Below are 12,598 nucleotides of genomic sequence, written 5' to 3'. Positions count from 1 at the left end.
CTTCAGCAATACATGAACCGTCAACTTCCTGATGTTCAAGCTGGTTTTAGAAAAGGCAGAGGAACCAGAGATCAAATTGCCAACATCCGCTGGATCATGGAAAAAGGAAGAGAGTTCCAGAAAAACATCTATTTCTGTTTTATTGACTATGCTAAAGCCTTTGACTGTGTGGATCACAATAAACTGTGGAAAATTCTGAAAGAGATGACAGTACCAGACCATCTGACCTGCCTCTTGAGAAATTTGTATGCAGGTCAGGAAGCAACAGTTAGAACTGGACATGCAACAACAGACTGGTTCCAAATAGGAAAAGGAGTACATCAAGGCTGTATATTGTCATCCTGCTTATTTAACTTACATGTAGAGTACATCATGAGAAATGCTGGGCTGGAAGAAGCACAAGCTGGAATCAAGATTGCTGGGAGAAATATCAATAACCTCAGATATGCAGATGACACCACCCTTATGGCAGAAAGTGAAGAGGAACTCAAAAGCCTCTTGATGAAAGTGAAAGTGGAGAGTGAAAAAGTTGGCTTAAAGCTCAACATTCTGAAAACTAAGATCATGCCATCTGGTCCCATCACTTCATCGGAAATAGATGGGGAAACAGTGAAAACAGTGTCAGACTTTATTTTTCTGGGCTCCAAAATCACTGCAGATGGTGATTGCAGCCATGAAGTTAAAAGACACTTACTCCTTGGAAGGAAAGTTATGACCAACCTAGATAGCATATTCAAAAGCAGAGACATTGTTTTGCCAACAAAGGTCCGTCTAGTCAAGGCTGTGGTTTTTCCTGTGGTCATGTATGGATGTGAGAGTTGGACTGTGAAGAAAGCTGAGCGCCAAAGAATTGATGCTTTTGAACTGTGATGTTGGAGAAGACTCTGGAGAGTCCCTTGGACTGCAAGGAGATTCAGCCCGATCAGTCGTGGGTGTTCATTGGAAGGACTGATGCTGAAGCTGAAACTCCAATACTTTGGCCACCTCATGCGAAGAATTGACTCATTGGAAAGACCCTGATGCTGGGAGGGATTAGGGGCAGGAGGAGAAGGGGACGACAGGGGATGAGATGGCTGGATGGCATCACCGACTCGATGGATATGAGTTTGGGAGAACTCCGGGAGTTGGTGATGGACAGGGAGGCCTGGCGTGCTGCGATTCAAGGGGTCACAAAGAGTCAGATACAACTGAGCGACTGAACTGAACTAAACTGAATAGGCAAGGTAAGGCAGGGTAATTGTTTATTTAGGATTGGAGATTTGAGGTACAGAAACTATCACTAGGTATCTGGCCCTGGGTTTATTTAGAGCAGGGGAATATAGTTCAGACTATGGTTCAAAATATAGGCTCTGGATTGCAGGGGAGATGTAAGCAACTTTGGCTCTTAGTTTGGCCCTGTGATTAATGGGTGTGAAATAGACAAATACAGAAAATGTAGAAGATGTATTAACTGTTACAAATAACTAGGATAAGAAGAGTTAACGTCAGATACTGAGGAAAATTTTCACAGACTGTTCAGTTCAGTTCAGTTCTAAAGCTTCAGTGGAAAGAATGGTCCTGTCCCAAGTTGATAATGATAAAGTCATGATTTTTTTTAAATTTTATTTTATTGAGGTGTGGTTGGTGTTAGTTTCTGGTGTACTGCAAAGTGATTCAATTATACATATGTATAATACTTTACATCTGCTAATCACCAACTCCCAGTTCACCCCTCTCCCACTCTCCTCTCCCTTGGCAACCACAAGTCAGTTCTCTATGTTTGTGGGTCTATGTCTATTTCATAGATAAATTCATTTGTATCATGTTTTAGATTCCAAACATATAAGTGATTTGGTGTCTGGTAAGGGCCTGCTTCCTGGCTCATAGACTGCTATATTTTTGCTGTATAGCAAAGGAGGTCTCCTTTATAAGGGCACTAATCGTATTTGTGAGGGCTCCACCCTCATAATCTTATCACCCCAAAAGCCCCACTTGCACATTTTATCATATTTGGGATAAAATTTCAAAATATGAATTGGTTTGCGGGGGGCGGAATACAGATACTCAGTCTGTAGCATCCTGTGTAACCAGGGAGAGGAAGAAGACTAGTGAATATTTATATGTGGATCTACCCTAATCTTTTCTTTGGGTCGCCTGTTTGATTTTCTGATGTAAAAAACAATATGTAACTCCTTTTCCTATACATTTCTCTTAAGAGGAACAGCCCCAAATTCCATCCATTGCTGCATCCAGATCCAGTCCAGGGTCTGATGCTCACTAGTTTCTACTAGATCCAGTTGTGACCTCTTTTGAACTGGTAGCCTGTGAACTTAAAAAGACACATTTCTTGCCTCCCATTGCAAGTCATGCTCCGTATGCAGTGGTGGAACAGGCAGTTGTCTCTGCCACAGGTATTTACCTTTCTAGTCATTTGGAATGCTTGTTCTCACCCCCTGTATGCTGATTTCCTTATATCAAGTTCTGGAAGTCAAATTAATAATTAGGTGACTATTGGTAAGGGCTTCCCTGGTGGTTCAGCTGATAAAAAAATCTGCCTGAAATGGAGGAGACCTGGGTTTGATCCCTGGGTTGGGAAGATCCCCTGGAGAAGGGAATGGCAACCCACTCCAGTATTCTCACCTGAAGAATTCCATGGAGAGAGAGCCCTGGCAGGCTGCAGTCCATGGGCTTGCAGAGTCAAACACAGCTGAGCAACTAACGTTGCCACTGCCCGTTGGTAAGTGTGATCAAAGAAAATAATATTAAATTTGTGTGTGTGTGTAATTTCATCTAGGTTATGATCAAACTCTTTCCCCTACTAGAACATACAGTATTACTTTCTAGTAAAAAGAATGATATGCTTTGTTGGACAGTGGTGGATAAATTCTGACACAGATGTCTTCCTTTTTAAGACTTCATGCAGACTTCTGTTGGATTTATTATTCCCAAGATTACAGTTTATCAAGCTCTAGTATGACTTAGCCTCTTGTTAAAACTTAAGAAGCATAATAATTATATACTTGTAAGGCATCTCAGAATAATTCTGGAGTGACATTTGAGATGCATAATGTAATTTTCTTATCTAGAAAGTGGTATTTCTTAATATAACAGTTGTATATCAGTTTGTCTTTTCATAAACTGCTCACTCATTCTTTCTCTCCCTATCCACTCCTTTTCACCAGTTTCATTTTCAAAGCAGGTCTTTGAAGTAGATCAGTTCAGTTCAGTCACTCAGTCGTGTCCGACTCTTTGCGACCCCATGAATCGCAGCATGCCAGGCCTCCCTGTCCATCACCAACTCCCAGAGTTCACTCAAACTCATGTCCATCGAGTCGGTGATGCCATCCAGCCATCTCATCCTCTGTCGTCCCTGTCTCCTTCTGCCCCCAATCCCTCCCAGCATCAGAGTCTTTTCCAGTGGGTCAACTCTTCGCATGAGGTGGCCAAAGTACTGGAGTTTCAGCTTTAACATCATTCCTTCCAAAGAAATCCCAGGGCTGATCTCCTTTAGAATGGACTGGTTGCATCTCCTTGCAGTCCAAGGGACTCTTCAAGAGTCTTCTCCAACACCACAGTTCAAAAGCATCAATTCTTCGACGCTCAGCTTTCTTGAAGTAGATAGTCATGTTGTATTTTCAGAGAGGTAGACACACAGTGAATTAACTCTCAGAACTGAGCCTTGAACCTGTATATTCTGAATTCATATGTTGTGTTATTTGTATTCCTTTGCTCTGCTGTATTTAAAGCATGATTTTGTTGTTGTTATGTTTTTAAGCAGAGGCATATATAGAACTCTGATTCATGAATTTGTCAGTGTATCTTCCTCTAGTAACCTTGAGTTATACCATGCCCATAAGATTGTCATTTTTTAAATGACTGCTCTATTTATTGAGATATAATTCACATCCATTTTAAAGTGTCCAATTGGATGGTTTTTAGTATATTCACAGTTTTGCAGCTGTCACCAGAGTTGATCTTAGAACATTTTCATCAGTCCAAAAAGAAACTGTACCCATTAGCAGTCACCCCTCAATTCTGCCCTCGCCGCAATCCTAGGCAACTACTAATTTACTTTCCTGTTGACCTTTTGTGAGTATTTCATATAAGTGGAGTTATATAGTATGTGGTCCTTTGTGACTGGCTCCTTTCACTTAGCATAATCTTTTCAGAGTTTATCTGTGTTAGCATGTGCAAGTATTGATACTTCATTCCCTTTTATTGCTGAACGTTTGATTATATGGATTTATCATTCATCATTTTTATTTGTCATTATTGTGTTTATCCATTAATCTATTCATGGACACTGGGTTTCCCCTTTCTTGCTATTTTGAATAATGCTGATATGAACATTCATGTCCAGGCCTTTGTGTGGATATATGTTTTCATTTCTCTTTGGTTATATAGTCAGAAATGGAATGGCTGGATTCTATGGCAGCTTTATGTTTAACTGTTTGAGAAACTGCTAGACTGTTTTCCAAAGTAGTTGCACTGTTTTACTTTTTGTCCATTTCTGGATTGTATTATTTGAACCCATCCTTTTGTAATCCAGTGAAATCTGTATCCTTTGAGATAGTTTAATTCCTCTATGCCAAGGTACCATATTTCCTATCCCTGACTTACAGGAGGACGGAATTGCTTAAATCAAAGTGACAGTGGGTCATGAAAGGTACAGAATTAGCTGGGAGCACATTTTCCACCCCCTGACTTCTTTGTTTGGTAGACATGTCTTTAGGTTCATTTTCTCTGTTTCTATTTGTGTGTATGTACTCTACTGAGGGAGAAGGCAATGGCAACCCACTCCAGTACACTCTTGTCTGGAAAATCCCATGGGCGGAGGAGCCTGGTAGGCTGCAGTCCATGGGTCGCTAAGTGTTGGACACGACTGAGCGACTTCACTTTCCCTTTTCACTTTCATACATTGGAGAAGGAAATGGCAACCCACTCCAGTGTTCTTGCCTGGAGAATCCCAGGGACAGGGGAGCCTGGTGGGCTGCTGTCTATGGGGTCACACAGAGTCGGACACGGTTGAAGCGACTTAGCAGCAGCAGCACTGTATTGAGCTGGCAATGTAGTAGATAAAAAATGAAAAAGCATAGTTCTTCCTTGAAAGGCCATTATGAATATATTTTAAAATTTCGCTCCAGGGCTTTTTTTTTTGAGAGTTTTCTAGCTAAATTTGTTACACTGTGGCTCTAATAAAATGAAGACTGTGATAAGTTAGATTCTTCATTGCTCTAGTTTTCTTTGTATAGGTTACTGTTTGTAAACCATAGACTGTTTTAACTTCATTTCTTTGATTGCAAAGAGAGTCTTTGGGTGAGCTAAGCATAAATTCATCACCACTATTGGAAAATTACTTTATTATCTGGCATTATGTAAATACTGTCATCTTCAGGTGGGAAGGACAGCACATTTTCTTATAAGAGCCTGTATTAAGTTGAATTTTTCTTGTCTTAAGCCTTTCAGTTTCCAGTCAAAACAGTTTTCCAGCATTATTACATGAGTGCATTTTTCTCCCATACCTTTCATTGAGGTTATGTCATGCATTTGTAATACAGTTAAATTCTTTTGTCACAGTGTAGATACCGTCCTGTAATTGCTTTACCTCCTGGTTGGTATGGTATCTTTTATCATATGGAAGTTTTGAATTTTTGTAAAATCAACCTATTTTCTCCTTTATGGCTTTTTAATTTAATATCATGTTTACTAAGGGTTTATCTACCTCAAAGGTTTTGTCTTTGTTTCCTTTTTCTTCATATACTTTTGTAATTTTGTTTGTAAACTTAGAGGATTTTTTTAATACCCCTTATTAATTTTATCTTTATTGGCACCTATGAAAGTTAAGGCAGCATTATATAATGTCAGTTGATATGCCATAAGCAAGGATCCAAGAGTATTTGGTTCTATTTATTTTGTCATGTTTTCTCATGAAGAATACATGTCCATGAGAAATTGAATGGACCTGGGATTTATGTTGTATTATTTACTTTGAATTTTTAAATTTAATCATATTTAATAGCTATATTCCCACCTAATATGTTTGTTTAAAATTGTTTATTAGCAGGGACTGCCCTGGTAGTCCGGCGGTTAAGACTCCAAATGCAGGGGGCACAGGTTCAGTCCTTCGTTGGGAAACTAAGATTCTGCATGCCTAAAAAAAAAAATTGTTGAGCAGAGTTTCTGCCTCTGTGCATACCTAACTCCTTGTAGTGGGTTGGCAGTACTCTGTACTTTGCGAACTTGAAATACTTTTTAAGTATTCATAATTTGTATGGCTAAGCACACTAAGCTTACTTCTGTAACTAGTTATTCTAATTCAAAAACTCTAAAATCAGATTCTTTGTAATATTTAAAACAACAACAACAGGGAAAACCATTAGTAATGTTAACTATAGATCTTCTATTTGTGACTTCTTAAACTGTTTCAATGGGAATACTTTTACCTTAGAAGGATTTAGAGAAGATGAAAATATGGGAAAAAAACAGAATAGTGTGAAGCATATTTTTTAAATTACTGGTAACTTGATAGGAATTTATTTTTATTTTTGGTATGTAAGTAATATAAATATAAAGGTATTTCTATTAAATAAATGGTTAGATGATTGCAAAATTACCATACTTACTGTTTGAAAGTAGATTTATGTGTCTGTTAAAATTTTAAAGTAAGCAGTTTGATTTCAAGTTTGGATACCTTATCCTGGTAAACAGTCTGTGTTGAGTAAAAATCCTGGTAAACCTTTTATTTTACCTTGAGTTTAGAAGACACTGTTTTCATTAAAAAGAAAAAAGAGAGCCCCATGTGAAAAACAAGTCCATCTTTAAAATATATCAGGGGTTAATGAAATAAATCTAAGTCTAAGCAAGACAAAAGGAAACAGTTACCCTGTAATTTATTAGTTAATCTGAGGCTGCCATTTGAGTAGCTAGATGATTTTAAATACAGATCATGACATTGATGCTTTTGTATATTTATTTTACAGGTGAAGAAAGCCAAGATGCAGGAATCAGGAGAGCAAACTTTAAGGTATACAAAGTTGAATTTCTTTTTAATGACCTACTTATAATTTGTTTTTACCTGCTGACCAGTATGTGGACATGATTTGGATTGACTTACCCTCATTTTGGTTTTCAGCATCAGTTTTTATGTTTTGAAATTATTTGATTTAAGGTGAAAATTATCCTCTGAAATTTTGTCCTTAAAATAAAGTTTGTCCTTGAAACATGTAAGTGCTGAATTTTTCTCCTTTTTTATTCATTATTTATTCAGCATAATGTACCAATCTGATGTTATCACTCAGATCCTGTGATATGTGTAGGAGACACAATGGTGAATATTCTTCAATTACATATAGGAAAAATAGAAATAAAAAAAATCCAAGAAGTTAATCCTTAATTACCAAATGGACATGGGACACCTTAATCATTAGCTCTGCTCCCCTTACAGAAAAGAGGCAGCTTCTTTGCATGTCATACTCTGGCTTCCAGAGCACCATGATTTTCAGTTGTCCACAGTTCTTACCTCCTGTTGTTTGTCTACTAGCCAGATGAACCAATAACACACTAATATCTTAATTTCAAGAATCCTAATCTTGCACCTCACACACTAGCATTCCAGCTCATTTATTCTATTGTCACACTAGCCCTGTGTCTTACTCTACACTTCCACTTATAATGACAATGAACTATCATATTTTCACTGTCAGGCATTGACCCTTCCCTCAAAAAAGACTTCCATATCTTCCTGTGCTGCTCAAAAGATAAGATCTATTACTTTAATCAGTTTCTCACAAACATTCGTAACTTCCTCTCCCTTTTCCCTGTCATCCTTCCCTAGCCTAACCTAGTGTTTAAAAACCCTAGTTTCATCCTTATCCCAATCATCTGAACACTGATAGGAAAACACAAAACTGCTCACTGGTCTCAGTTTCCAGTCATGATTACATCTCAGTGGGCACTTAAACATTCTTGGTGATCCAGTCACCCTTCCTGGTTTATTTCACAGTGGTAAAATTGTTTCTCTTTCCTCCTTACCTTCCTTCATTCCTTCTCTCCTTTCCTCCCTGCCTCTCAGCCTGCCTTCCTTTCTTCCTGCCTCCCTCCCTCCCTCCCTTCTTCCCTCTTGCTGCTTCCTCTCCTCACCCTTCCCCTTCTATTTACTCAGCTGGGGATCTGACGCCCTACTCCAAAGAGAAATCAGAAGTGGATAGGAACTGCCTTACTTGTCTTATCACCGAATCTACCCCCTTAACTGCTTCAGTGCTTCTAATAGTCTCTGCATCCCTTTTCTCTGAAGTTAATTCCCTTGTTCATCTCTCTCCAGTTGTACAATGGAACCTATCAGCTTCATCTTTTCCTGCTATTATTCCATCTCCTTCAGCAACTGCTTTATTGGGATAAAATACAAATAACCTGAAATACACCATTTCGGTCATTTTAAAGCATATAATCCAGTGGTACTAAGTACATTCACATTGTTGGGCAATCATTACCATCTGTCTCCAGAACTTTTTTTATCTTCCCAAACTGAAACTTTGTATTCATCAGACTCTCCATTTCCCCCTTCTTCTAGCTCCTGGCAACCATCATTGGGCTGTCTCTATGATTTTGATAACTCTTAAGTACCCTATATCAGCACAGTCATAAATTATTTGTCTTTCTGTGACTTGTTTGTTTCATTTAGCCTGATGTCTTAATGGCTTATCCATTTGTAGCATGTGTCAGAGTTTCCTTCCTTTTTAAAGCTGACTAATACTCCGTAATAGTCCATACCACTAATAGTCCATACCACGTTTTGTTTATCCATTCATTGGTTGATTGTGTTTGTTATTGTCAAGAGTTTCATTGAATGAGAAAGAGGTATTTGTGATGCTTACTTTTGGAGTTGGGTGTTTTTGCTCTTTTTTTGGAGGAGGGAAGTTTTATTTTGGAGTATTTTTTTTTTTTCCTTCATACACATGTTAAGTAAATTTTATATAACTGAGGATAATCATATTTTGAGATAGTAATTTTTCTAGATATAATTTCAAATATTTAACAAAGTGCTAGAGTTAATTCACTGTCTTGGTGCTTTTGTTTCTGTTTAATCTCTAGATACTTAGTTGAATACATAGGAGACTTTGCTGTAAGAATCCAGGACCATAGGGTTTTAGGAACTTGTCCATTGTACACCAGATCATACAAGTATACCTTCTACAATACAAGATCTAGAAGTAGTCTTTCAACAGTTAGTATAATAATGATCCCCAGACTTACTCAGACTAGTCTTACACATAGAAGACCAGTCATTATATTCAGAAATGTGAAGTTCTTGTCAGGGTTTATACCATTCTCCTTGGAATCCTATTTAATTAGGCATAAGATGGGGCTCAGAAGTCTGTATTTTTACCAATCATTCAGGTAATTATAAGAAATAAGCCATTTTGGGAAACAGTGATACAATTATCTTTCAGTTCCCATAGTCATATCTTGGTTACTATATTAAGTGCTATTTTGAAAGTACAGACATTTGAGTAAATAGATTAAGGTAAACTTCATCTGGAGATTTACTTTTTAAAATTAGTTACATCTGAGGAAAACTTGTTTGAACATTCAGAATATACCAGGGAAAAAACCTTTATTGATACTATGCTTGAATATTAAAGGTTCATTCAGAAAAGATATGAGAGCTTTAAGAATTTTGGTGCTTTGTACTTTTTTTGAATAAGTAACATTTCTTTTTAAAATTTTCTATGTAGAAACTATTCTTACTGTTTATTAGTCTTATCTTTCCAAAAAAAGAAAAACTGGAAAAAAAATTTTTGATGATGGCATAGTGTTCCCTTGAATGAGGATATGTTACATATTTTTTACCCAGTTCTTTAACCAGTTGGACATTGGTTTCCAAAATTTTATGTAACAAATCATGTTGCAATGAAAATACTTTTTCATTAGTTTATACACACCAGTTCCAGTTACTCACCCACCATGAATATGTAACCATAGTTCTTTTCATACTTCTCCAACATCGTGTCACAAACTTTTTGTCTTTGCTAACTTAATAAGTGAAAATAAAGTTTTATTCTAGTCTTTAAAAAAGTCATATCTTTCCCGGTATGTGGAGTATCTGCGACAGTGTCCTCCACTTCTTCCTAGAGTGTAGAAAAGCAAAGCAAATTTCTTGCTGCAGGAACATGAATGTGGGAAGAATACCTGGACTGGGGAGAAGTTGTATTATAATAGTACTGGCTACAGTTACATGTGTTTACTCTCTTCTAGTCTTTGCTCTAAATACTTTTCATGTATTGACTCATTAATCCCTACACAGCCCTGAAAGGTAGGTTCTCTAATTATCCCTCATTGACTGTTGCAAAAACTGGAGTACAGAGAAGTTCAGTGACTTGCCTAAAGCCATAAAGCTAGTTTTGACAAAGTGCAATATGAGCTCAAGCAGTCTGGTTCCAGAGTCTGCACCCTTAAGCACTGTACTATACTAGTGGTTGAGGGAATACGGGGAGAGTTGGAAAGTAAGGTAAGAGGAAGAGGGAGAACATTGTGAAAGTCAAAGGGTAATCTCCATTTCAGAATCTCACTGAGGATCTGCCCAACATTAAAGTATCTAACATAATGATTTATCCTCCTAGTTTATATGACTTAGTCTTTTTCAGTTTCTCTTGTGTTATAAGTTTTTTTTAAAGAAGATTTTGCTCAGTTTGAGGTATAAGAACAAAAATGTGTTTTTAATTGGGGGAAAACAGAAGTGCAGTGTAATGCACCATCTTCAGGTTCAGAACCCCTTCTTGTGTAAGCATGTGTAATTTGCAAAAGCTTTTCAAGTGATTGTGAGGACCATTGTCTGAAGTTAGTCATCTCCCTACATTCCTTTGGTACTTTGGAAATAAAGTGAGAGCAGTTTTAGGTTGCTGTAGAGTTTTTCTTTTACCATGTGGTCTTTAGAGAAAATCTGAGTTGCCTGTTGCTTACATGAAATTTCCACGTGGTATAAAACCAGTCATGGTCTAGGGATGTGACAAAGAACTGGAATGCTGAAGGTACTAGGCTTGGCCTTAGCTGTTAGGTAACTGATAAAAACCAAGAATAAGGACTTCATGAAGTAGACTTACCTTGTCCCTTATCTAGGAAGAAATTGATTTGATTTAATCACTTTTAGCAATGCAGCAGATCAACCAGAGGCTAATGTATTCATTTTGGTTTTCCCAGTCAAGTAAGCAACCCCGAAGTCAGTGATCAGAAACCTGAAACTTCAAGCCTTGCTTCAAACCTTACCATGTCGGAGGAAAGTAAGTACCATATTCTGTGCATCATGGATGTATTCCTGTGACCAGGTGATGCTGACCTTTTATAACTGGTTTTCACTGATTGCCTCACTTGTCTCAGAGTATCCAGAATCCTTTCATTGCCTTGTATGTGTGTTCATCCTTATGCCCTCCTGTAAACTTTATTACATACCAGCTAAGGAGCAAAATCACATGGGATCCACTCCTAGGGATTGGTGATTGTGTTTTTGTTTTGAGATTGAATGTTCTTCTAAAGGTAATAAATAATGCTTTACTCAAAATCAGAAAAATTTGTGGGCCAGCCTCTGACTCCTTCTCTGGATGGCTTGATGTGTTTCCAGCTTTCTAATAACCGAATGATTCTACCTATCCATCTGGACAAAAAAAGAAAGAAAAGTAGTCCCCTGAGAGCCCAAGATTGATACTGGGCCCTGAGGGAGACCCATCTCAATAGGATACACCCTCTGCTTTCCAAACCTTAGCCAAAAATTTGTAGAATGTTCTTTTTTTTTCTTGTGGAGATCTAAGTTTCTTTGGAATATCATGGTGGTATGCTCCATAGGGCAGATAGTCCTCCTTGAAATTAAATAGCTATGCCCTTTCATATTATACCACACACTTCAGAAGAATAAATTTGTGTACGTTGCTTTATAAAAAGACATTTGTTTAGGAGATATATCTTAAGATGCTTAATCTTAAATAATTCGCATGTAATAAAAGATGGTATGCCTTTAAAAAAAAATGGTTATGTCTTGAGTTGTATATATTGCTTCCTCAAAGATGCTGTTCCAGTAGTTCTCAAACTTCTAGCATACCTGAGAGTTACCTGGAGTGCTTATTTGTAAGGTAGCATTCTAGCCTCATCTTCAGTGATTATCATTTAGAAGACCTGTTGTGGATGAGAATCTGCATTTTCAAGAAGATAGCTAGGTAACTCTGATACATATGGGAACTGCTCTAATCAACGAAAGGAGTCTCTAATTTTTTTAATATCTCACTCCAGTATTCTTGGGCTTCCCTTGTGGCTCAGGGGTAAAAAATCTGCCCGCAATACTGGAAACCAGGGTTTGATCCCTGGGTTGGGAAGATCCCCTGGAGAAGGGAAAGGCTACCCACTTCAGTATTTTGGCCTGAAGAATTCCATGGACTGTATAGTCCATGGAGTCTCAAAGAGTCGAACATGACTGAACGACTTTCACTTCACATCCCCAAGAAAAAGGTCTGTTCCTTATATACTTCAGGGCCCAGAAGTAAGTTGAGTGTTCTTGCTTCTTAAAAATTATTTCTCTTTTTTTCCTTCAAAAACTCTAGTTCCTTTGAAGTCTATATGTATGCCCCTTCCTCCA

General features: G+C 37.7%; 1 protein-coding gene across 7 annotated transcripts in view; it reads left to right on the top strand.

The window, feature by feature from the left end:
- The window catches only part of EYA3 (EYA transcriptional coactivator and phosphatase 3), a 94,954-nt gene that overhangs the window by 24,667 nt on the left and 57,689 nt on the right, over nucleotides 1-12,598 (top strand). For all 7 annotated transcript variants that reach the window (XR_015138701.1, XR_015138698.1, XM_086331072.1 and 4 more), the window contains 2 exons: nucleotides 6,960-7,003; nucleotides 11,176-11,255. Coding sequence is in view for 5 of the 7 variants with exons in the window: in XM_086331072.1 (XP_086187198.1) it covers nucleotides 6,960-7,003; nucleotides 11,176-11,255 (124 nt within the window). In the remaining 2 variants the exon portion in view is untranslated. The remainder of the gene's footprint in view (nucleotides 1-6,959; nucleotides 7,004-11,175; nucleotides 11,256-12,598) is intronic.

Source organism: Bos grunniens, chromosome 2 (genome assembly GCF_055505025.1).
Source record: "Bos grunniens cultivar Pamir isolate PY7600 chromosome 2, Bosgru_T2T1.0, whole genome shotgun sequence".
NCBI lineage: Eukaryota > Metazoa > Chordata > Mammalia > Artiodactyla > Bovidae > Bos > Bos grunniens.
Note: the sequence above shows the minus strand (reverse complement) of the source record. Positions and strands in the feature narration are given on the sequence as shown.